General features: G+C 47.1%; 4 protein-coding genes across 8 annotated transcripts in view; 3 read left to right on the forward strand and 1 right to left on the reverse strand.

Moving 5' to 3' along the window:
• The window catches only part of LOC135905361 (uncharacterized), a 145,863-nt gene that overhangs the window by 50,458 nt on the left and 70,609 nt on the right, over positions 1 to 24,796 (forward strand). The window lies entirely within an intron of this gene.
• On the forward strand, positions 6,193 to 7,988 carry LOC139057600 (very long chain fatty acid elongase AAEL008004-like). Its single transcript, XM_070536111.1, has one exon. It carries the CDS (start codon positions 6,300 to 6,302, stop codon positions 7,161 to 7,163), a length of 864 nt encoding a protein of 287 aa, XP_070392212.1. The 5' UTR covers positions 6,193 to 6,299; the 3' UTR covers positions 7,164 to 7,988.
• LOC139057601 (uncharacterized) lies at positions 9,367 to 14,087 on the forward strand. Of its 2 annotated transcripts, XM_070536112.1 has the most exons (5): positions 9,367 to 9,478; positions 10,117 to 10,232; positions 10,665 to 10,867; positions 12,217 to 12,323; positions 13,474 to 14,087. In XM_070536112.1, the coding sequence occupies exons 1-5, from the start codon at positions 9,393 to 9,395 to the stop codon at positions 13,589 to 13,591; spliced, it is 630 nt and encodes a 209-aa protein (XP_070392213.1). In that variant the 5' UTR covers positions 9,367 to 9,392; the 3' UTR covers positions 13,592 to 14,087. The 2 variants fall into 2 exon arrangements, 1 of the variants encoding a protein (XP_070392213.1); XR_011512936.1 differs by lacking the exon at positions 9,367 to 9,478 and having other exon boundaries at positions 9,728 to 10,232; positions 12,217 to 12,331.
• Positions 19,231 to 22,165, reverse strand: LOC139057602 (uncharacterized). 2 transcript variants are annotated; one of them, XM_070536113.1, is made up of 4 exons: positions 21,876 to 22,165; positions 21,139 to 21,285; positions 20,797 to 20,871; positions 19,231 to 20,532 (listed from the first exon to the last, which is right to left on the reverse strand). In XM_070536113.1, the coding sequence occupies exons 1-4, from the start codon at positions 22,075 to 22,077 to the stop codon at positions 19,421 to 19,423; spliced, it is 1,536 nt and encodes a 511-aa protein (XP_070392214.1). In that variant the 5' UTR covers positions 22,078 to 22,165; the 3' UTR covers positions 19,231 to 19,420. The 2 variants fall into 2 exon arrangements, 1 of the variants encoding a protein (XP_070392214.1); XR_011512937.1 differs by lacking the exon at positions 20,797 to 20,871.

Below are 24,796 nucleotides of genomic sequence, written 5' to 3' on the forward strand. Positions count from 1 at the left end.
GTAGCTTCCACAGCGTTGCACCTGAGGTATAAATTGGAGTATAGGCTTGCCTAGTGACATTCGACGTACGGTTGCAGTTATCATGTTTACCACACGGCGGTGCTAACACTGCCTAATATCTTTATGTCAACACTAGCATGGAGCGCGCATACCGATTCTTGATCGAGCCACAATCGCAAAGTCGTCGAACCATATTCTGAATATTGCACATATAATCCCCCTGACCATCTCGATCTGGATGTATATGATAAGCAACTTCCATGACTGTACCTCGCAGCACTGCATGTGCGCGCTTTGAAACGCGGCACTTATGTTCGCGATCGTGTATCAACGCTCAGAAAACCACGGGACTTCAGACAAGCAGCGGAAAGGTGCTTGACATCGCGGAATTGTACCCGTGTTTACAATATAATGAGAAGTTAGTGCTTCGGCATTCTTCCAGCAGCAAGTTCCCAGTGACACTTTAGCGCATTTTTTCTCCCGTCATTGAAACGTGCAGCTACATGAAAAAAAAAAGCATACGTAACAGCCAAGATTTCCAGCGCGCGAGAAGGTGTACACATCGCTCTCGCTTTTGGCACACTCAACATCGTCGTTGCCGCCGTTGCCGCCATCGTTTTCCGTATCGGCTGCCGGTTCGAACATGTACGGCGAAAATACAAGCTGTCCGAGACAGCGAGAACGTTCCATAATGCTTACAACTCAGCTATGCAGCCAGAACAGAACAGCGTGCTACGCTCTCACACGGCGGCGCCGACCGGCGACTGCCGCCACTGACGTCACAGCGGCTCCGACCAATCACGGGCAACAGCGGCGTTCGCGCGATACCCTGAGGCGCTGGCGCGCGTTTTCATGAAAAAACAGCCGCTTGCGCTTGTTTCCTCCCTTTTTGAACGAGATATTCGTGTTCAGGGGACTCAAAACTGTAGAATGCCGCAGAGAACTCATTTTTTTTTTCGAAAAGTGTTTCAGCTTCCCTTTAAGAGTAGTCCATAGCGTCGGCGCGTTAGCGAGCGTCGGTTCAACTATGAAGTAAAATAGTATGGGCCTTCCTGCCTGGTGAGGCACCCTTTACTTCCACTCGCTTTATCATCGCTTCCTTCTTCCGTTTCGACGCAAATACAGCTGCGTATCTATAAACCTGGCCGGCACCTTTCCGCGCCGCTGTGCCACAGACGAAGGCGCCGGGCACCGGCAGCCCGTTCTTGATGTTATCGGAATGGACCTCTGCTTCCGAGGCAAGGTAAGCAATTGCGCCAGCGAGATCGCCCTCCGAAAACAGGGAGGCTTAGGCTAGGAGATGGAGGACCGGGAACATCAACAATGCAACAAAAACAACAACAACAACAACAACTCGAGAAGCGCACTCGCAAGAACGCGCCGCTAAACAGTGTGGAAAGGGGCTGAGAGGGCTCGCAGAGACCGATGCACAGGATTGCCGTGCCTGCGGGGCGACACGAAGCCGTTTATTGCGTCCGGCACAGTATCGCTTTGCACGCCGCGATACGCACGCCGCCTATAAAAAGAACTGCAGCGGCTCTTGCTTCCCGACGGTGACCCACATCTCCCCCTTAAATCGTCTATACGCGTAGCGCGCGTATGGAGGCGCCACTGGTGGCGGCCTTGCGCAGAACGCACGAGAGAGAGAGAGAGAGAGAGAAACATTTATTTCATTTTGGCCCCCTGTCCGGGGCTACTGGGAGTTAGAGAGAAGGCAGCCCCGCGCCGTAGTTTGTTGTGTCATTGGTAGTGTTCTGTCTTATACGCGTTTTCAGAGCAAAATAGGCAACACCCTTCGCATGCGTGGGGTGGCCAAAGCTTCAAGAAATGTCGAAGAAGAATTGTTGCAGGGTGGGGGGCTCAAGTACCGACGAAAATGAGCCGGCGACACGCTTCTAATCATCCCCGCAAAACCTCATCAGCGGGAGCAACGGTTGCAATGGGTCGTCGCTTCGGCGGGATATTTTTTTCGCATTCTTTCCTCTGTCGCGTCGGTGTTTTTCTCCACTCAATCATAGTTAGATCCGCAGGAGACGACGTTCGTCTGCAGTGCAGCATGCGGTTTAAAGGCATTTCGCTAAAGTTCGGAATGCCGCTTATATTGTTTTCCGCTTCTTTACCGCGTTGCGCTAGCTAGGCAGCACGACTGCACAAGCGGATTGTGTTGTGTGTTGAAGCTACTGAAGTTTGCAAGAACTCAAATTGTTGGTTTTATGTGGCCCAGTAAATCCTCGCACCAGGTGTCGCGCACTTCATGTTTTACATCTATTTTATGCGTGGCTTCGCACGTGCTTAACTGTTGCTAGCTGTTTCATGCATAACTCTTGTTGATTCTTCTGAGCTGCGAGGTTTTGACCCTGCCTCGTTTGTAAAAGGTGTAACTCACGCTGTGTCTTATCGGAATGATACCAAGCAAACGCTTCTTTAACAGCTTTATTCTTTTCGTCCGAGGGCAGTTTAGATATTGTGATTTTTTGGGAAATGTGTTTAGAAGATAGGTAGTTGAAGGAGAGAATCGCTAATCGTTGCTGCGTATGGCATTTTTGTTCCATATTTCGCTTAAAAGTTCACGTCACGTTTGCGAAGTCATCACACCTCGATGCTGTCTGAGCAGACTTGACACACCGAGTGACTTGTTTATTTCACGACGTAGTCCCTTCTTGCATGGGAATTTTGCACTCAACTGAATTCTTTCTTTTACTTACGCTGCAGACGACTAAACCGGGCCTTGCCGCCAGCATTTATCTACTTTGACTAGCGCTGCTCTGCCTTTAAATATATCATGTGGCACTTCTCTCTAGTAATATTTAAAAAAAAACGTTCTGAAAACTTAGACTTTAGCTTGGTACGATTCCAAGCTGCTCCCTTGGGGAATTTATTATTGCGAAAACTGCAGCGGGAACGGCAGTTCATCGGTGTATGCAGCAGAAGTGCATCGGCTGTACAGCGCTAACACGCGCTTTTATTAACCCCTGCGTTTGGTGACTTCGTTGACTATAGTGTACGCGTTTCCATCAATAAATTCGCAATCATTCTTCTTGAAGTGACTTTGACTGCTCTTATTCGGTGATATCAAACGCATTCATCGGCAGAAAAATCTCCCGCATATACAGACATATATAGATACATATAATATACAGACAACGCACCGTGCGGAGTTGTTTGATATAAGCCAGCACTGACGACGGGTGCTCATTGTTGAGGTACAGAAGCAGCATTACGGCAAGGGTAGAATTAAAGAAAAACGACTGAGACATCACATTAATCAACAATATTTATCGGCTAGTAAACATTAGCTCCACTTCATTTTAATGGGGTTCATGGCGTTTGTCTGCGGGACGCACCTGGCACGTATGTGGACCACGTTGTCCCAAGCACCGGTAACATGGTGCTCATACCCGTTTCCACAGAGGTCAGCGTCTTCCCTACAGCTGTAACCGCAGAAGAAGCAGTCTGGCACCCGAATAAAGGAGAAATCGCGGCCGCGAACTTCAGCCATTCTAGCTGCAAAGGGTGGTCGTCTGCTACCGCTCCCGCGCGTACTGTTGGAGGAGCCCGCTAGGTGGCTATCAGTGGGCCCTCTGTAGAGCCTTTTTTCATGGGCGCCACCATGGATGGATGGATGTTATGAGCGTCTCCTTTGGAACGGGGCGGTGGGCTGCTCCACCATTAAGCTCTTGCTAATACACTGCCTGATGTCCTACCTAGGCTAAACAGTAAAAAAAGACATAAAAGAAACGCTATGAACTCCCACAACCAGATTTTCTGATCCCCTATTGCGAACTGTGCTTTCGTACGTCTCCGTTTTTTGTCTTTTCCCTAATTTTCTTCAACCAGTCCTCCACTCACCTCTTACTAATCCCTATTGAGGGCGTGTTTACTTTTCCCCTGCTCTCGCTGAACCCAAGGGCTTCAAGGAGGCCAATGGTGCCTAAATCGACCGCTGGGTAGACGTCTTCGCATTCTAATAAAACATGCTCCATAGTTTCCCTAGCTTTACCGCAGCAAACACATGCTTCTCCTTCCGTCTTATGCCTCGCTTTATAGGTACGTGTTCTAAGGCGTCCCGATCTCGCTTCGAAAAGTAATGCGCTGGCCTTTCAGCTATCATAAATTGTTTCTTTCCTGATTTCCATTGCCGCCACCATTGAGATTATTTCAGCCGCTCTGAGTTTCCGCTCGACGTTCTTTGTTGCTGTGTTGCCCACCCTACAGGCCGCATACTTGCTGGTAAGTTCCTAGGCCTTTTCCTACACTGTGAATCAATGATTTTCTTGTACAGATACCTCAACTCTTTCCAAGCCCATTTACTTTCTTCCATATTCCTCAGTCGTTCATATTGCTACGCAGTGGCGCCATCTATGGGCAGTCGGCATGCTGGCTTGGGCGAGCGCTCCGTTTTGCATGGCAGGTATATGCTCGGCGGTAGTTTCTGGCGTTTGTTTTCGCGCTCGTGTGGTCTATTTAGCATGATGTGGCGTCCTCTACGTGGAAACCGGTTCTGTAAGATGTGCCGAAGTGACTTAAGTCGGTACCTGCTGGCGTTGAGGCGTACGGACCACTCAGCGCGATATGCGCGCGCCTGCTTAAGCCTACAATCAGCCACGGAGATCAATTGTGCATTTATGGAAGTTCCATTGAGTAGTGTGACCTTATTTCAGTGTTATCCTCTCGTTCTAAGCTGCCGTTTACGAGCAATGAAACGTACGCGACGACTGTAACAGTGCACATATACCGTTCTGCTACGATATAGGAGCTGTGGTGTTATACGCTGACAAGCGTTCGAACTGTTAGCTGTAGATTACATTGCGTGACTACTTGGTTCGGTGGATGAGGTTTCCACCCATGAACGAAACAGTTTTTCTTAGTAATAACAGCATACCTTACAGTGTGAACTATACTTGTCCAGCAAAGCGACCGTTACGAACTGCGTGAGCATCCTAAGCAGTGGTAGGTGCTGGATTGCAGATGTCCCTGCTCTATGTAACGCATGGTCCAAGCATGCGGCATCAACGTTTATAGATCTAAAAGCGTTGTGCGGCGTGACTGTGCGAGGTCGTACTGCGGCGTTAGCCCGTTTTCTCTTTCGAGAAAGAGTATGATAACGGATCTTTTTTTTTTTCGGCTGTGTTCGTTCCGTTATCTACGACGCACTCACACGTATTACGCAAATTTTGTCCTCAAAAAGAGCCAACGCATTTTTTCATGTGATCCCTCTCGGATATTACAGCACTTTAGGGGGCAAAAAGGCAATGCCGAAGGACATAGCTGAAAAATGTATCATTCTGGTCCACCAACCGCACTGACTGCTGTGTTGAGCGGCGCCATCGGGTTCATGCAGTAGGCTAGCGTACACGTATAGTGATTTAAAGCCTACTAGACTAAAAATGCGTGAGTACGATGCCGCTGCATCAGAAATATTTGATAGCGCCTGCCGCTTTACATGTTTCGTGGTTGCCTGATACGGTAGTACTGTCAACCTAATTAGGTTTGCCGTACACGAGCATGCGCTCTTATGTTTTAGTCCCTTCACCAAGCGATCAGATAGTGAGCAGATTTACCATTTCATGCTGGTAATACAGACACGCTGGTTCTCTTCCTTGAATTAAAACCGTAATACGCAATATAGTTAGCAACGCATACACACACCGCGGCTGATAATGCGCGTCGCATGTTCGCACCCCCAAGAGATATTTCCGCGTATTTTAGTTACCGATGCACCGAAAGGCTTCCCTGACGACCTTATATGAACGGACATTGCGTAAATTTCACAAGGTACGATCTAAAACACCTTCGGAATCGTTCCGCAGTACGCGACAGCAATACTTTCAAACAGTGCCGCGCCGGATCGCCCAAGCCAGAGAGGAGGAAACGCTCGCCGCGCACACTTTCATCCCCGCCCGATGAAAAGGTCTATTGGCGATCCACTAGGCGTATTGGGTGCGCAACAACATCTTCCCTCGCCATGGTCGTAGCCGTTCCTCTAAAATCCTCACCTACTTCCTTTGCGCTTACCGTGAGAAAGCGGCCGTCTCCGGGCAAGTGCCGAAAAGGAGGAGTTATTTCCTTCGCCATCACCCGCAAAATGTTCCCCTCTCTTATAACCGGCGCTGCCCCCTCTTCATACCCTCCTCTCCCTTGTTTATTTAAAGGCGGGCTCACACGCAAAACGGCCCCTTCAAACCGATCAGCCGCCGGTGAGGCAGGAGTCAGCCCGCGCAGCAGTGAGCTAGGGGGAAACCGAAGTTCAGCGTGCAGTCAAACCGAAACCGACAACAGGGCTCAGATAGGCAGCCGTGATGTCCACGTCGGGCTTCGAGAAGATCTCCACCAGCGACTATGGAGAGTTCAGCCGGTGGAGTCGCCCCCTGTACCCGCACTCGGACCCGCGGACCCGAGACTGGTTCCTGCTGGGCAACCCCTTCTTTGTCACTCTGGCCGTGGGATCGTACTTGTACATCGTGTACCGTGCGGGACCCCGGTTCATGGCCAGCCGCAAGCCTTACGATCTGCGCGGCGTCATCAAGGTCTACAATTTGGCCATGATCCTGCTCAACAGTGTGTTTGGCTACATCTTCTTGAAGAACACTTATTTGGGCGGCGACTATAACCTCTTCTGCCAGGGCATGACGTACGCGACGGACCAGAAATCCTTGAACATTCTCTGGTGGGGATACTTCTACTTCTTTGTGCGCGTTGCCGACTTCATGGACACCTTCTTCTTTGTGCTCCGCAAGAAGTACAACCAGATCACACTGCAACACACGCTGCACCACGCGCTCGTCGTGGCTAACGGCTGGCTCTGGTACACGCTAGGGGGCGATGGTCAGTCGGCATTCGGCGGCATCATCAACTGCTTCATTCATGCCATCATGTATGGCTACTACTTCCTGGCAGCCTGTGGTCCCGAGTACCGCAAATACCTGTGGTGGAAGAAGTACCTCACGCGTGCACAGATTGCCCAGCATATCGTAATCATCATTCACGGACTCATCCCGCTGTTCTACGACTGCGGATACCCGCGGTTCTTCATCTATCTGGCCCTTCCGCAGGGTTTGCTTGGACTTGCGTTATTTCTCAGATTTTACGTGGCCGCTTACAGGAGGAAGTCGGCCATGGAAGCTGCTGCCGCAAAAAAACTGTCCATGCTCAAAGAAGACTAAACTCCAACTACCGCGACATGCCTCCCAGGAAGCGCAGCACCGGTGGTTTCGACGAACCATCGTGCGCTCTCCGCATGTCGGCGCCTCGAAATCGCAAATGGCCTCCTAGAAGCTGAACAAGCAAGGCGTCGCCCTAGCGAATTTGCTGCCCTGGTAAAGATATATTGAAGTAAATCTCAAGAGCAAGTTTATGGAGAGGTTCTTGTGAAACAGCAGCATGCACTTGGCTGTCCAGCTCACCAACGTTGCGCCTCTCGTTTTTCCAAGAAGACCGGAATACTACAACGTCACCTTTCTGACGGCTATCCCTTCTTTCAGTGTCGCAGCCGACTTCATGTAGCCTGGGTGTGCGTGTGTGTTTATGAGTACCTTCGCTGTATGCAAAAAAAAAATGTTCAGTGTGTTTCCTGGACGCAGGTGCTTTTCAACTTGACCGTGCAAAAAGCTCTATACAACATAAGGTGACACGTCGAGACCTGCAATAGATTTAACAGAGACCTCATCGGAGAAAGCTGGGAGCATTGAATGCCGGCACGTAGGAGTTCTTGTTCGTCGCTAGAGAAGACCATAAGGAAAAAGAAAATAATCGTTCTTCGTGCGTTTATACTTGGCGTCCAAAATGGCGCCATTGAAGTGAGATTTCGCGAAGCATTTCAAGACATCTCATGGTGCATGCCAGGGAGCTACCGGCTACAGGCTTCAATGGGGTCCCGCAAAAGAGATTTCTTTAATCGATGTCGGAGATGCATGGTGCCACAGTATGTGACGCAAGGAGCCACAGCTCCTACTCTACGGAAACCCCGGGAGAACGTGAGCACGCACTCGTACAAGCTGTAGTCTAGCCGCGCAGCTTTGTTCCAAAGTCAACGCTCGAGAATTTTGTGCCCTTGATGACTGCGAATGAATTCCTTGAGGGTGGACTTTTCCGATGCGGATGCAACTAGGTGAGGGCGAAGTCTAAGCAGAGCTTGTCGTTCTACTCGTTGCAGCGTAGACTCTGAAAACGCGCGCACAGTGACGGACTGAATCGTGGAAAGGGCCAACAGCGTACCAGGGTGTCCTTAAGGTGCGCGGAGGAGGCGACCGCTCACCGTGCCCTTACTTTCATCTTCTTCGGCATTGTTTTCTTGTGCCTCAAAAAAGGAAGCGGCAAACAAGCTACAAACGAACACGTGACGATGAGAAGCTCCGCAACACAAAGCCCCTCGGAACCCGAATGCAGCGGCGTCTTCGTAGTGGCGGAGGCCCGTACGGGGCGCGGTGGTTCCGTGGCCGGCCCGCGCCGCTCTTCCTAATTGCAAATGCGCGCCGCGTTGTTCGCCTCTAAAAGAAAAGAAGAAAGCGCGGACGAGCCAAGCGGAGCGAGGCGGCGCGCCGTTCACGTAATCGTGGAGACGTGCAGGTAGGTGCCCCGCGCCTCGCCCGAGGCACTACACGTTACGAGTGCGCGCTCCGTTCGTGTTTTTTTTTTGCGCCTTTTTCCTCGACTCTGCTCTAACGGTCATTCGTTGCGGCGGTGTGAACGCGCCATAGCGACCCGCGGATGTTGCGGCGTCTTTGTTTCCGCGCGGAACATCAAGAACACGATGCACCGCCAGTGCTCCGTTTCCCTTTTTTCTTCCGCTGCGCTTCTTGGCTGGAACCCTCCCCACCCCCCGTTCATTTTTCTTTCGGTAGCACGCCGATTGGCTCAGCGAATTTCCTTCTCAGGCTTAAGTCCTTCAGAAATCCCTGTAGTCATGTTGCGGGACTAGAGTTCAGAGACCGGTCTTCTACAGAATGATCTGTTGGAGAATCCGCCTTTTGCGATGCATTGTGGCGCCACTGTGCGGTGGCCACGAGAAACGATTTGGCAGGCGCCGCTCTCGCCGCGACAGACAGCCGCCGCACGCGAGACACGTGTGCAAGCAAGCAGCGTGTGAGTGAAAACCGCAACAACGTGTGCGCACAGTTTGTCGCCGTCCGCTAGCCATGGAGCCCGCTGGTGACTGCTTTGTACCTGGAGGTTTCTTCAGCGTGACGAACGGCTGGAAAAAGCGCTTCGGCAACGTCAAAATACCCACGGAAGCGCAGCTCGAAGAACACATGGTGTCGAGCGGAGCGCGCTTCGCGCGACAGCAAATGAAAGGAACGATGTTCCAAGAAGAAGGATACGTGCGCAACGTCATGTACAACGACGTGTCAGCAGAATCCACGTGCGGACTTTTGCGTAGTACCTGCCTACCGTCAATGAAAGGCGGCTATTACATCGTGCACGCCGCGATTTCCAAGGCGTCGGGCTCCATCCTGGCTGGTCATTGCCTCTGCCCCGCAGGGTGAGCAAGCTTTCTATTCTACATCTGGAGCGCGACCTGCATGAACCGCGTGCAGGACATTTAAGTCTGATGGGTTAAATTTTGGAATTCATAACTATACCGGCCCTGCCGTTTTGGGCTAGCTGTTTGCTTATATAAAGGTACGGTTGCTTAAATGTTGAACAAATACACATACTGTAAATGAAGAAAGCGGGGAGTTCATGTTTTTGCGCATTTGCATGTATACCGATCGACACGGTCGTGCAGCATACCAATTTGCACTTGTCTGCGACCGTACACAGCCTTGGATTGCCGGTATCACACAGTACACTATTTAGAGGCATATAACGAGAATGACTTCCAAGTTTGGCTGTTTACTGTAAAACCGCTAGTTGTACCTAACTTCGTGCCGGCATAGCTGTCTGACAAGCCGCATCGCATCGTTCAATGATGCTGTTAATGTGTGCACATGGTGTTACAAGGCCAACGCGCGAGTGGTGGTGTGCGGCTCATGTCTGAGATTGGCGCATGTTTTTCACGTTGAGTGACGTGAACTTAAACCCGTTCTTTCGAATTCATAAACACTTGATCCCATCTTTTCCTTGATGAATACCTGTTGAGCATGAAAACTCATCTCCTCTTCCATTTTATTCTTGCAGCCTGAGCGGCACATGCCAACATTTTGTTGGGTTAATCCTTCATGCCATTCACTTGGCGCAAAAGGATGCGGCAACGTGCACGGAAGTTCCATGTGCTTGGATTGTTCCTGCCCAAGGTAAGAATGCTACTACTTAGCAAGCATTAGTTAACATAGGAGGCGGCAAAAGTGCCTAAAAAATCTGTGATCACACTTCCGGCCCCTTTCTGCAAACGGTTCTTTGTGGCACCGTGTTGACCATTTAACGTGTTGTAAAATTGCTTGCATTCGTGGTAGCAGCTGTTGAATATCAACTCATTCACACAGCTACATTGTTTACAGCGTACATGAGTATTGGTATGTGGACAAATATAGGCTACTGGTTTTAATTAAGAACACATATTGGTGTCGCTTCATAAATTCTTAACTACAAGACCTGCATAGAGAAAAAATAATCCCAAACTGCAACATTTAATTTTCTTACAATGGATGTGGTCGTTGGCTAAACATCACAGGAAGCACTTAAAATTTCGTTATTGTACTTGTACAAACAAAACTTTTTTTTTTCAGTCAAAAAGCATGAGCCACCTCTGCCTCTGCAAGACATCACTTTTCACACAAGGAAACATGAAGGTGCGAAAAGGCGGCGGTTTGATCCACTGCCAGGGCTCTCACCGAGTGACCCATCTCTGCTTGCTGCCGATCTCGAAAAGGTGGCAGCAAACTGCCTGCTTCTCCGTTATATGAGCAAAGAAAACTCAGGAGAATCACTTGTAAGTGCTACACTTAACTCTGCATGCTTGTGATCTGTTAAAATAAGAGTTAGCAGTGTTCCATCAGCATGTGACGACAGACAGGAACAGTTTGAGAGCCCCTTTTACTGTGCTTTTATGCGAAGTACAGTTTGCATCAGTATAACACTAATGTCAGTAGTGTTTAAATATGGTGACTTTCTTTTTTATCTCACTAAACAATCTGCAAGCTTAGCAATGAGATGATGCAGCAAACCTGTGATGTAAGTCTTGATTAATTGAGGCAACTAAACCTCTTTAAAGCCAAAGTTATTTTAAAAGTTCTGGCAGAACCTATCTCGTGATGACTGAAATAATGCGAGAGCATTCATGCACATACACACTGTTAAACTGACACAAACATCTGTTCCACTTCCATTCTATAGCTTGTCTTGTCCATGACAGCAGTAAGGGACTGTGAATTCCAAAGTGTGATACATTTAAGGGCTTTCAAATGCTGTGTGCCTTTACAAAATACAAGACCTTTGACGCCTCCTGTAATACTGTAGGTATCAAGTCGCTGATGAACTCCCCAGTGCCTGCTTCATAAATTCTTATAGCCACATGTGATTCACATAATTATCATGCGAGACTGTCCAATCACCTGCAACTTATGCAGCAAAGCATGTGAGTATAGCATGCTGGGCAAGTCTTATTAAATTATCTGTACATAGTTTCCTTAGTTACGTGTATTAAGTGTCCCTTGATTTTTCATACCATGCTTTATAGCTGAATGGAATAACTTCTCTACACAGAGCTGCTGAACCTAATTTTAAAGAATTTTAAATCTTGCGTTGGCATATCTGATGTGCATTGATTACTGTTTACCTCTACGTATGGCTTGAGTTTTTTCTATCCCCTTCTGCAACATGCACATTATTGCACTTTCATATTTACATTTGCTCTTGATTTACAGCACATGTTAGCACGAGTTCATGTCACTGCATCTGAATGTTTTTTTTTTAATTTTCTAATGCTAGTAAGCTTGTAGTTTGCTTACTTTCAAAACTGTTCTTTGCTCACCCTGAAAGAAGGCATTTAGAGTACGAATAAATAAAATGTGAAAAATGATTCAGAAGTACAATACTGAGTTTGCTTGTTTAACAACCATGCGCAATAAGGCATGCCAGGTATGAGACCACAATCTGAACCTATTTTGTTGCGCTTCTCACCACTGGCGCAATATGATGCTGTCAAAGACCTGTTTACAAAATCCTCAAATCTTTACTATGCTGCTTCGTATATTTCAAGCTGCACTACTATTCAAGGTAGTCACTAAGCTAACATTTGCATGTTATCTGCGCTGTCTAATGTAAAGCACTATATTCCAGGATGAACACAGTCCCAGTGAAGTGGCACCAGAAGCTTCAGACACTCCACTGGTCCCAGACATTGAAGACATCCACAGTGAGACCTGTCAAAGACTCATACAAGAGAGGTTTGATGGTAAGAAAGTCCACTTCCTTGTTTATTACTTTTTTCGCAACTTTTTGTCTTGGCACGTGTCATTCTGAGGCTGTCTCATTTATATAAGAATGCCCACCTATGTCTCTGGGCATCACCTTCACAAGTATCCCACTGAGCAGCAGATAATGCAGCAGTCACTTTTAGACTTAGTGTCTTGTCATTTCTTAACTTTTACAGGGCTGTCGCATAACTCGATGTGTGTGAGCACCCACAGGGTCCTCAAACATATCTGCTTCATCTATGGCATGTTTGTGAAGCACTGTGTGAATGTATAATGGATGTTCCTTTAGCATGAGTCCATCACCTGGATTCATGCACGGCATTTGTCATATATATATGTTGACTGTGTTTTAGCAGAGCATGGAATTGAAAGCATGCACATTTGTCTTGCTCTTCTTGTTTTTAGGCATGTTTAAATACTTGCAATACTGAACCAACTCTACGATTTAGCTATGTTGACCAGCATAATTAGCGAAAAAAAAATAAAACATAATGAGCACATGCAAGTTACAAGCTGCAGAAAAATTCTTATGTCACTGTGAAAGTAAGCTGTACAATTTTGTAGGAGATTAGTATCTACCTACATTTTAATCGTTGCAATATGCAGTTGTGTCATTTGACACAACCTAAGTACTTTAGCCTCTTTGAGTAGGCCTGTAGGGGTTTCTTTGTAGGAGTAAATAAAAGCTAACCTAATGGTATTAAGTTTCTGACAAGTGATTCAACATAAAAGAAAGTAAGGCGTGCAAACACCAACAAGAGAACTAGACAACATGGCATTTACTTAGTTTGGTTCTCTTGTATCCATGTTTGCATGCGTTACTTTCTTTTAGTGCGATTCGCTACCAACTAGCTGAACTTTCTCTCATTTTAAGCTTCATTTCTAGTACACTTAGCTCCTATCTGCAGCGTTTGTGTTGTCTGGTTCTCTTGTGTCCATGTTTGCACCCCTTACTTCCTTCCACGATGAATCCCCACCAAATAGCTCAACATTGCCATGACAAGTGATGCTTTGTTGACGTCATGCTACTTCTCATTGCTTTAATACAATGTAATGCTTGCTGTACGACTTGTAAAACGGATTCTAAACCTATAAATTAACAATACTGTTTTTTTTGCAGCTATACAGGCCCTCTCGGTGGACAGCAGAGCAGTTGTTCTCGAGTCGACGATTGGACAGGCCGCAAATCCAACCTGGCACATGGAGCGGATTGGTCGGCTAACTGCCTCAATGTTTAAAAGAATTGTGCGGTGCCGGAAACCTGACAGTATTGTTAAAGAGATACTTTACCCGCGGAGCTATAAAACTGAAGCCATGCACTATGGAAATGTGCACGAGCCAGATGCCGTTCAGGCATATGAACAGCTAATGGCCTGCATGGATAAGACCATAACTGTGGGATATACAGGCCTGCACGTGCATGCTGAGCATCCGTTTATTGCTGCATCCCCAGATAGACTGGTATTTGAGGGCAGTGACATGGGGCTGCTAGAAGTTAAATGCCCGTTTTCTTTCAAAGGAAAAAGTATCGAAGAAGCTGCAGCTTCTCCAAAGTTTTGTTGTAGGGCAATAGGTAATGAAATTACATTGAAAAGGGAGCACGAATACTATTACCAGTTGCAGGGCCAAATGGCAGTGACAGGACTTAGCTGGTGCGACTTCGTTGTGTGGACTAATGCAGCATCCATTGCATCCTCCTTACACGTCGAAAGGATTTTCTTTGATGAGGCCATGTGGTCTCAGGAAATATTGCCAGCACTACTGAATTTTTATAGGAATGCTGTGCTAGCTGAGGAGCTGACCCAGCGAATTAGAAGAGGGCTTCCCCTGTATAGTTCTGCCAGGTATGTTGGCACTGCCAAAAGGAATCTGAAAACCTGCAGAAAGCAGGAGCCCCCTACTGCAAAAATATGTACACCACAAAGAGAATGAAGTCATTGTCAAGGAGGTGGGACAAAACAATGGCCTGATACGGAAGGGCGTATGTGAGTCGGCTAATTACGAATGCGTGAACCAGGCTGATGGTCTCTCCCTTAGTTAGGCCGTCTCTGCTTCTTGCCACTCTCCTTATCATTCTGGCCACGTTTCCTGTGACCGCCTTTAGTTTTTGTAGGGTGTGAGATGTTCCAGCATTCTGCTGTATCCACATCCCCAATATTCTGAGTGTCTCCACTTCACGAATAGGCACCCCGTCGAGAGTCAAAGTGAGCGGCACCCAGTCCTTCTTTCTTGCGTACTTCGCACGCACCCGAATGAATTCTGATTTTTCGGGTGCGCATGCCATGTCCGCCGCCCTCGCGTATTCCACGACTGCGTCTATGGCCTTTTGAAGGGTTTCTTGCTTGTCCCCGTAGGACCCCTGGTGAGCCCAGAACGTGATATCATCGGCATATATCGCACAACCGAGATTCGGGTGCTTATCTAGCTCCAGGGCTAGCTTTCTCATCCCTACATTGAATAGCAGTGGAGAGAGTATAGCTCCCTGGGGGGACCTCTGTCGGGACAGTTGAAGGTGTCGGACCTCGTGGAGCCTAATCCGATTGTGGCCGTGCGGTGGCTGAGGAACGAGCGCACGTAGTTATAAATTCGCGATCCACAGTTCACCGCGAATAGCGTGGTGGGAGATGCTGGCGAAGGCCTTTTTGATGTCCAATGCCAGTACAAATTTATCTTCCGACCCTCTGTTGGGGTGCAGGACCTCGTGCTTTAGTAGTAGAAAAATGTCCTGTGCTGACACGTGGGCTCGGAAACCGAACATGTTGGAGGGGAACATGTTGTTTAGCTCTATGTGGTTCGAGAGCCGGACCTGCACAACCTTTTCAGAGTTTCCCCGCGCACGACGTTAGGGAGATGGGTCGAAGGTTGTTGATGTTACGAGGCTTACCTGGTTTTGGAATAAGAATAATTTTTGCTTCCTTCCATTCTTTTGGAAGGACGCCGTCCTCTGTCCAGACCGTGTCGTTAAAGAATTTGGTCAAGCTCTTTAGCGTGTCATCACTTAGATTGCGAATCATTGCGTTCGTGACCTGATCTACCCCTGGGGTTGTGTTTTTCTTGAAGGAGTGTGCCGCTGCGTAAACCTCTTCAAAGGTTACGGGGGCGTCCAGTTCCGGTTGGTCCTGACCTTCGTAAACGGGTTTGGTGGATTGCCCGGTCGGTACAGTACCTACGTATATCTCTTTAATTTTGTCTATGATGTCAGCTTCCCGACCTTCAAACTCGTTTTCAAGCAGCTTAAGTGTGCGATTCGCGACTGTTTTTGTTCCTCCCGGGTCAATCATACTTCGAAGAATGCGCCATGTTTTCTTTGTAGTCAACGTGCCCCGAAGCGAGTCGCTGAACTGACACCAATTGCTGTCGCTTAGCTTTTGTGCGTATTCGTTAGCTTCCTGCGCTAGCTGAGCTATCCGTATCCTGAGTTTACGATTAAGCTTCTGCCTTTTCCACCTTTTTGTGAGGCCTCTCCGGGCTTCCCAGAGATGCAACAGGTGACGATCCACGGCTGGAGCCTCCGTTGTCGTTTCAATTGTTTTGGTGACCCTAGAGTGAATAACTCGGATCTGCTCGGCCCATTCTCCTACGTCTGTTATGCTGCCGATTGTTTTCTGTTTTTCACGAAATTTGGTCCAGTCGGATAGCCTTGCCTTGCCAATAGCTCTTCGAATCCTGGCTGCATTAACCGATATACTTAAGATATAGTGATCACTTCCTAGGTTTTCACCTAGGTTCGTCCATCGCGTCTCACTTTCGTTGTTGGTGAACGTGAGGTCGGGGGAAGTGTCCTGGGACACGCTGTTCCCGATTCGCGTTGGGAGATCCGGTTGAGTTAGCTGAAAAAGTCCGTAGCGCGTTAAAGTCGCCTAACAATATTAATTTGTCCCTACCTTGAGCGAGTCGCACCGCGGTGGCCACCACGTTTCCAAAATCCGCCTGATGTTCTCTGGGAGAACTATAAACGTTGACAATAATTGTTTTAGGTTTGCCCCTTTTCTGCGGCCAAATCGTGATTATCTGGTTCAGTTCAGTTCAGTTCAGTTTTATTTCCTTAAAGACCCCTTTGCTAGGGGTATTACATAAGCGGTGGGTACAGTTGAATATACAAAAATAAACACAGGTATACAGAAAAAATTGTACATGGAAGCTACATTTTCGCAAGTGCAAAACAACAGAAATAATAACACGTGAGAAAGCAAGTTAATGATTAGCCAACAAGGACACATTTTCCAGAAACGATGTCGGGCAAGTGATTGCAGCTACGTGGTGGGGAAGGGCGTTCCAATCTGATGCTGTGCGGGAAAAAAAAGACGAGGAAAATGTAGTTGTGTGGGAGAGTGGGCGTAAGACTTGTAATGGGTGCCCAGTTCGTAGAGATATGCGTGCTGGCGGTGTGATATATGGCTCGTGAAATAAGGTACTGTAAAAAAACTTATGAAAGAGGCAAATGCTAGCAGTAGCACGACGACGTGCAAGGGGCTGTAAATCAGATTTTGCTTTTAAGGATGATACACTTACGTCGTATGAGTATGAGGAAAGGATGTATCTGACGACGCGGTTTTGAAAGGACTCGAGCTCGTTAACTAGATAGACTTGATATGGATTCCAGATGGGTGATGCGTATTCGACTTTCGGTCTGATAAGGGATTTGAAAGCTAGTAGTTTTACATTCTGCGGGGCGCCACGCAAGTGTCGTCTCATGAAGCCAAAAGTTCTGTTAGCTGATGAAAGTATGTTGGAAATATGCGTACCCCAACTGAGATCACGAGAAAGTGTGACGCCCAAGTACTTAAATGATTCTACTGATTCTAAGGGAACGTTTACTATAGTATAAGAGGACAGGAAAGGGTTACGGCGACGGGTAAAAGACATATGTTTACATTTGTTGGGATTAAGAGTCATCAGCCAATTTTCACTCCAAGACTGCACGTTGTTAAGACTTTGTTGTAAGGTGTTTTCGTCAGTAGCATTAGAAACTGGATGGTAAATCACGCAGTCATCGGCGAAAATTCGTATCTTACAAGACACGTGTTGGGGTAAATCGTTAATATAAATTTAAAAAAATAAGAGGACCGAGAACTGATCCCTGAGGGACTCCAGAAGTTACAGGGAGAAGAGTGGATGATTTGTCATTTACAGAAACGAATTGGTAGCGATCAGTCAGGAATGCTTCGAGCCATTTGAGTACGTCACTATGTAAGTTCAAAGAAGAAAGCTTTAGTAGTAAGTGGCGGTGAGAAACTTTGTCAAAGGCCTTTTCGTAGTCCAGAAAAATAGCGTCAGTTTGTTGGTTAGAGTCAAGGTTTACATGTAAGTCGTGTAGAAATAGAGCTAGTTGCGTTTCGGTAGAAAAACCCTTGCGGAACCCATGCTGTGCCGAATGAAAAAATTGATTCGCGTCCAAATGATTTATGATCAGGGAGTAGATGACGTGTTCCATGATTTTGCAAGGGAGACTAGTTAGAGATGGGTCGATAATTTAGCGATCTGGTGCTGGTGCACATATCTGGTGCTGAATAGGTTCCCGGAAAAAATAATTTACGCTAATCGCGACATCCTTCTTGGCAAAGGTGGCTACTTGAGGGTACTCAGGGTGAGCATAAAGCTCGTAGCCTTTGAGTTTTTGATTTTATGCGAAGCATATTACGAGAGCTCAACCCAGCTCCTCAGGCGCGGCGGTGTCGCCTTGAAACCACGTGACACCGTGACGTCACGACAGAGGAGAAGTGGCTTTGGCTCAACTCTTGCAAGACGGGCTGGGTGGGAATCGAACCAGGGTCTCCGGAGTGTGGGACGGAGACGCTACCACTGAGCCACGAGTACGATGCTTCAAAGCGGTACAAAAGCGCCTCTAGTGAATGCGGTGTTGCCTTAGAAACGAGCTGTTTCTAAGGCGTACGTCTCTTGCTCAGGCGCACATTTCGTTGCCGCGCCGAACGCTGCTTTGCTCGACGCTCAACGCGTCCAATGCGGGGCGCGTAGTCGCTGCCCTGTAGCCCATTGTCTTACACCCCTTGGCGGGTCGACTGGAACGCTGTCGCGTTCCACTCTTGAAGGCGAAGCAGTAATGCATGAGTTGTTTCTTCGTCTAGCCGAACCAAATATAGCCAAGCAACAGCAGTTCACCAGGCTAAACAGTGGTTCAACAACTAAAATAAAGGCTAGTATGCTTCGCATCCTGGGCTTAACCTTACCTAAGCCACAGCCATTTTTGTTTCCCTATTTCCTGAATACAGATAACGTCGGGAGGGATTGGCGCCGATTCTATGTAGTGCGTGAAATTAGCCAATTTAGTGCGTAGCGTGCAGCAATTCCATTGCCAGATTTCAATGTGTCTGCTCTTTGTGTTGCTTGCCATATTATCCATGGATATTACTGTCGCTATCAGTGTGCTCTATAGCTTTCGGAGTCCTGGTAGGAGCTCCAGGAGTTTGACTGACCCTCTTTCGGGGGACGGCTGCGGCTTTTGTTTGCACATCTTCTACCATTCGTTTGAGTTTGTGTAGCTCTGCGAACATTAGTTGCATGTTTTGTGCTAACTGTTGCAGCGTTAACGAATGAGTGCTGGAGGCGGTACTTTGTTGCAGTGATGTTTGTGGTGGTGATTTGGAAGTGTGGTCCGCAATTTGTGTGATGTATGTGGTGGTGATTTGGAAGTGTGGTCCGCAATTTGTATGGGTTGCTGTGATGTGCTGTTGTTTGCCGTGCGCTTAAAAGCTTCAAACTCGGCTCGTAGCTCGGCTAAACTGTTTCGAAGTATTTTGTTTTCTATGGCAAAATGAAAAGAAATAGCATGGCCTAAGCAAATTGTGTAGCATTGGTGATAACTATAGCCGTTACGTCTATAGACATAACAAAATAAATGTGCAGTGTACATGGAAGATAACTGAAAAAGCAGTATCATTTATTCAGAGATGGAAAATACAAATTTCCTCAGAAGGTAGCACAGTAGACAGCGTCGTCGTAAGTACACGTGATATAGTATGAGAGTACACTGTTGTTACACAGTCTGGTCTCTTCTGGTCATAAGCATGGTAAAGGAGGCTCACTTGAAGTAGAGATGTGCGAGCTGGCTACTTGTTCTCATTATTGATTGAAATGATTGGCTGTAGAAAATTGCACAAAAAGGCGCAAGTCCTAAAAATGCTGTCAATAATGTCGAGCATGTTGATTGGCAGTGGTTTGTCTAAAAAATGAAATTCTTTGATACGTCTTATGACTCGCTCAACATGGATCCTAGCACCAGCTATTTTTCGGGTGGCAATCACGTCACTAGCTGACAATTGGTTCCCCATTTTAAATGGTGGCATGTGGATTTGAATAGATGGTGGAAAAACGCCCTCCAACCTAAAGCCTTTGTCGACCATCACACCGTCCCCTGCATCTAATAAACCCAGTAGGCCCGATTTTTCGACAACTTCGCTATCACTAACATGCCCACCCCACAAATCTGGCACAAATGAAACGTAGCCATCTGGTGTTACCCCAACAAGTGCTTTGAACGTGTTATAATGCTTGTACGAGGAGAAAGTATGCCTCTGTGCCTGTAGTTTTGAAGGTCTTTGGATTCTCACCTCTGTGCAATCAAGGATGACTCTAGTGTTTGAGAAGTCACTGAATGCCATTGGCATGTGCCTTTTGATCTCTGCTAATGTGGGAAACCTTGTCAATGCTGAGAGCTCTTTATCGAGAAAAATTACCCATGTACAAAAGATGCGACTAAGGCATGACTGAGAAATTCCAAAGATTCGAGCCACTTCCTTGGCACAAACACCAGTCCTGAGCCTATACAGCACCATGAAAAGTTCTTCGCGCTTGGAGAGCTGTCTTTCCTTTGCTTGTGTTTTTCCTCCATCCCAATAAACCATGCGTTCTGCATTTTTTTCAATGTGCTTAAAGAGTGCTTCAAACTGTTCCTTACTTTGCAGTCCTGTATAAAACTTAAAAGACGATTTGTGAATAGTATCCACAGAAAACGTGCAGCGTTTTAGCTTTCTGCATTGCAGTTCTAGATCCCTGACTTTCCGTTGTAATGCCACATTTTCAGTTAATAGGTGGTCAGTGTTCTCCTCTCTGCTTAAGGGCGTTGGCTCTAGGACCTCCTGTGGCTCAGTGAGCATTGGGGATGTTGCAAGCAGCAAGAGTGCATCAGCTGCTCCTTCCTCGTCGAATGAAGAGTCTGCACCTGCATTTGCATCAACAAATGCAATAAAGTGACGCTATTGCTTTAGACACAATTCATTGAACACTGACATTTACTCTGAGCATTCACACTTTGTGCGGAGTGCACTACTCTAATGACCTGGTCACCTGAAAGCAAATTATGGATAATTCATATGTCGCAAACGTGCAAGACTCGCAATGAGCGACATAAGGTGAGCCTCAGAAAACATTTCCAGCTGCATAATGTGACAGTGTGCTTGCCATTAGTTCAAAAGCCACTGCTCACCCTGAACACAGGACATGTCTGGTTCCCCATCACTGCGACCTTTACAAGTTCCTCCTTGACCTGAAACCTCTGTACCTGTGACGTAAAGTGTGTAATAAAATAGTATGAGTACACACAAAAACGCATGACTCGGATAGGGCATGAAGTGTAGTTCTTAGGGCAAATATCACGTTTCACCACTGCATATATTCATTTATAGTGTGCCATAGTGCTTGGCGTACATACACAGGCAATGGGGAGGCCAACAGAATGTCAGTTTGCATACGTGTTTTACCCACATAAAGTTTATGTACACCTACAAAAATGCCAGAAAATGGCCAGTATGCCCAGAACCGGTGATACCTGCTGTTGGTGGAGCGCCTGTTTTCCTCTTGGAACGCGCCGCGGTACGAACATGGCGGTCGACCGCGTCCTTCTTTCTGAACTGGTCTGTATACACGAACAGCGTCGGTATGAAGTCCGGATGTCTGGGTGACAGTGAAGGTGCCCCTGGAATGTGTCCGTTACACAATAAGACGCGCCACTCGACTCCAGAAAGCGCAGCACGGGAAAATGAGCCATAGTACAAACCGTACTACATCGCTATTCGCTAAACGAACATAAGCTTTCTTCAAGAAATATTACTATACTCGGTGTCGACAAGAATGATGAAACGACAAATAGCAGCGATTGCTAACTAGCACCATCAGCTACTTAAACAGTGCACGCCGTTTCCAAATCTGCCCGGCAGTGCAGGCGCGCTTGGCTCCAACGGATAACTACGCCGACATCACGAGCACTCGCTGAACGCTTATGAAGTAATAAAAGTGTGCACGGTGTAAAGTTGCTAAAGACGGCGTTCTAGCGGCGGCCGCACAGAGATGACAGCAAAAAAACAAAGTAAAGCACAACGCGGCGGCCGCACAGAGATGACGACAAAAAAGAATTAAAAAAAAATAAAGCACCGCGTTTCACTCGGCCGGCTCGCGCGAGCAAGAGAACGTTTGTTTCGCTAGCTCAAACACATTTGCGTCTTTCTCGAGATTATTCGTATGAGTCAGTAACGACAAAAACAGAGAACTACGTATGTGGATGCATACCTGTCACAAAGTGCTTCCCGCAGAGTCGAGATGCTGCTGACGGCTGCCATGGACGCCCTTGCGCATCTTGCCGCTTCACAGCCCTAATCCAGGCTTCACGGCGCTGTCGATCTCGTTTTACCGACGGAAATCGGAAAAACCGCACTGTCCTGCTGGGACTGTCACGTGAACTGCAGCCGTACGCGACACACGACATTGGCATCGCGCCAAATTTCGATGTCAATATGTTAGGAAGGCGTGCCGTGCGCGCGGCAGCGAGAATAGCGCAGCTGAGAATTGCAGCGCCTGCCTGGCCTGCCCCGGCCGTCCGCCGTCTGCTCTAGCGCCTGCCAAATCGCTTCGCTCCTCAGCCGCTAGGGCACTGCGCATGCGCAGTTCGGCGTCGCAAAAGGCGGATTCAGGCATCTACAGAAGCAGGATTTCAGCTTCTTGTGGAGGTATAGAAAAAATTAAAAAAAAAGATATGCACATAGTTAGCCCGGCCCTATCCCGTTTGTCCACGTCTTTCTTGTGCTATTCTCAAGCTTTGATCAGTAATGGAGTAGCCCTGCACCACCTATTTATAAGCATCGGCGTGCGATGCGAAAACATGAGTCTTTACATTTGTGTAAGCGACTAAACCTACGTCACAGGATAGGAGATATAGTCTCCACTAAGATAAATGACAAAATACATGAAAGCATAGCGCAGATGCCCTGAGAGCAAAATGTTTATCAATAACTATTTCCTTCAGCGCAAGCTCGACTACCTCCGTAGAGGTATCTCGCATCTGACATGGCAACAAGCAATCTGAGCAAACAAGTGGCATGCACGGCTTGGTGCTCCCTCTAAGTTTATGACACATGTCTACCAGCTCCATGTACCTGTGCATAGGCTCGCGATTGTGCCTAAATTTATGCGACAGAATATATTACTACCGATAATGACGCAAACCGCTGATTTCCGGAGCCGGATGGGATTCTTTTGGATCAATTGCCGCTCTGCTCATCGAAAATGATGTAGTGAATACGGTTATTTAGCACACGACACGTGATTTAGCGCACCCATTATTCTACGAGATAGGTCACACCTGTCTAAAACACAAAATTTAGGACCAATGGCCCGTTTTCACGGAAACGACAAGGCCAGGGTTAAGGCACCCGCAAAAGATTCTTCTCCATGTTTATAGAGAAAAGTTTGACCGCTTCAGCAGTCAGCCTACTCGTTTGCGGCTTGTGCTGCCACGTCCAGATGAGTTCCGGAATCCCGTCATCGGTAATTACACTTTGCTGTCTTCTCATAATTTGATTATTCATTGAACATCTTTTCCTTTACGCTTATTTTTTTTAACCTCACAAGGGGTGTGCGGATTATGCGTTTCCGCACGCCATTCGAAATGAAGCCACACGTTTTGATGCTGGTGCACTTCGACGTAGTAGGATGAAGTAACCCGACTACATTGTACGAGGCGTTCATAAAATAAGCTGACGTGCAGTGCTCTGATAACGGTCGTTGCAAACTGAACACTTTCAGTGAGTGGTGTGTTGGGAAATAAGGATTACTGCCGCAGTATCAAAACGTTAGCGCCACGCCGAACGTATAACATTTTAATAGTGAGTAAAGTTTAAACTAACCTTCTTTGCCGCGTCACTTGCGGTAGAGCAGTATACGAGCGGTGTTAACCATTCAATTTAGGTGTCAATTCTGGCTTATCTCTAGCGATTAGAAAACGAAAGATGTGAAGTGCATCACGCTGCATTCGATTGGCGCGCCATCTTTCCAGAAAGGCATGGTTGAGCGTCAACATATCCGAGGAACGCGTCGCAGGCTTACAGACGCCGAAAGGAAAGACATAGACAATTCAGCAGCCATTTTGTAGCTGCTAGGCTATTTGCACGACGCTAACGAAACATGCAAACATATGTATGGAGAGAATACTGAGCGACGGTTTCTTTCGTAAAACAAAGAAACATACAACATATTCGCATTCACTGTTAATTAATTTATTTCGCACTTTCAAATTTGCTTTGATAACCATGCCGATACCTAAAAAAAGCAACGTATTTCGAACCTAAAATTTGCTGTTAGAAAAGTTTTAGCTGTAAAGTTTAGAAGCCGAATAATCGTCTAGCGCTGATCAAGAAGAAAAACACTGTTGTAATGGCGTTTCATCTGTTACTTGGAGGTTTGGAGAGGACGTTATTTTCTGCTCGTGGCGACTGTTACGTTTGTATATATACTTCGTGCTGCATAGTCATTTTTTTTATTACGATACAATATATAAACAATAAGAAAGTGCTGCTTATTGTATGAAAAGGTGTTGGCAAGTCATGTCAGTACAATCGTTAAATACTGAGATATAATTTGTTTTTCTTTGCCTCGTTTTTTTCGGCCATATCTGAACAATTTTCTGTGATCCCCCCCCCCCCCCCCACAAAAGAAGAAGTTGAGTACAATAAAGCAATGTCCTTTATGCTACTCGATGTCTTGGACTTGTTTTATAGTCCACAATTTAAGCGTATGGTTTCCTTTCGTTTCCTTGCTTTCCTTTTCTGGAAAATGAAGTCATCTCGCTGTACGCACACTGTCATTGGCGCCCGAATGCGTATGGCTGAAAAGGAAAGAAAAGCAAAAAAAAAGTTTCTTTCGGCGTAATGACTATATTGTGTTTGGTCTGGTATACGAGCTACACCATCGGGCGAAACAGTGCAGGGAATCTACAAGCAGAAGGCTCAGGCGAAATACTTATACAAAGCAGACGACAATGACGCAAAGGAAATGGTCAATGGGGCCTCTATGTACGAGTACATGTACCATTAATTGTCTCATTTTGAGTTGTAAAAGCGTGGCATGCTGTGGACGAACGTCGTCTCGGCATATCAAATAGGTTGTCGCCATTATATGGCGCGTGCGAACTGTTTGATAAGCTTTCTCTCTGGCTC

The sequence above is a fragment of the Dermacentor albipictus genome, chromosome 3, assembly GCF_038994185.2.
Source record: "Dermacentor albipictus isolate Rhodes 1998 colony chromosome 3, USDA_Dalb.pri_finalv2, whole genome shotgun sequence".
NCBI lineage: Eukaryota > Metazoa > Arthropoda > Arachnida > Ixodida > Ixodidae > Dermacentor > Dermacentor albipictus.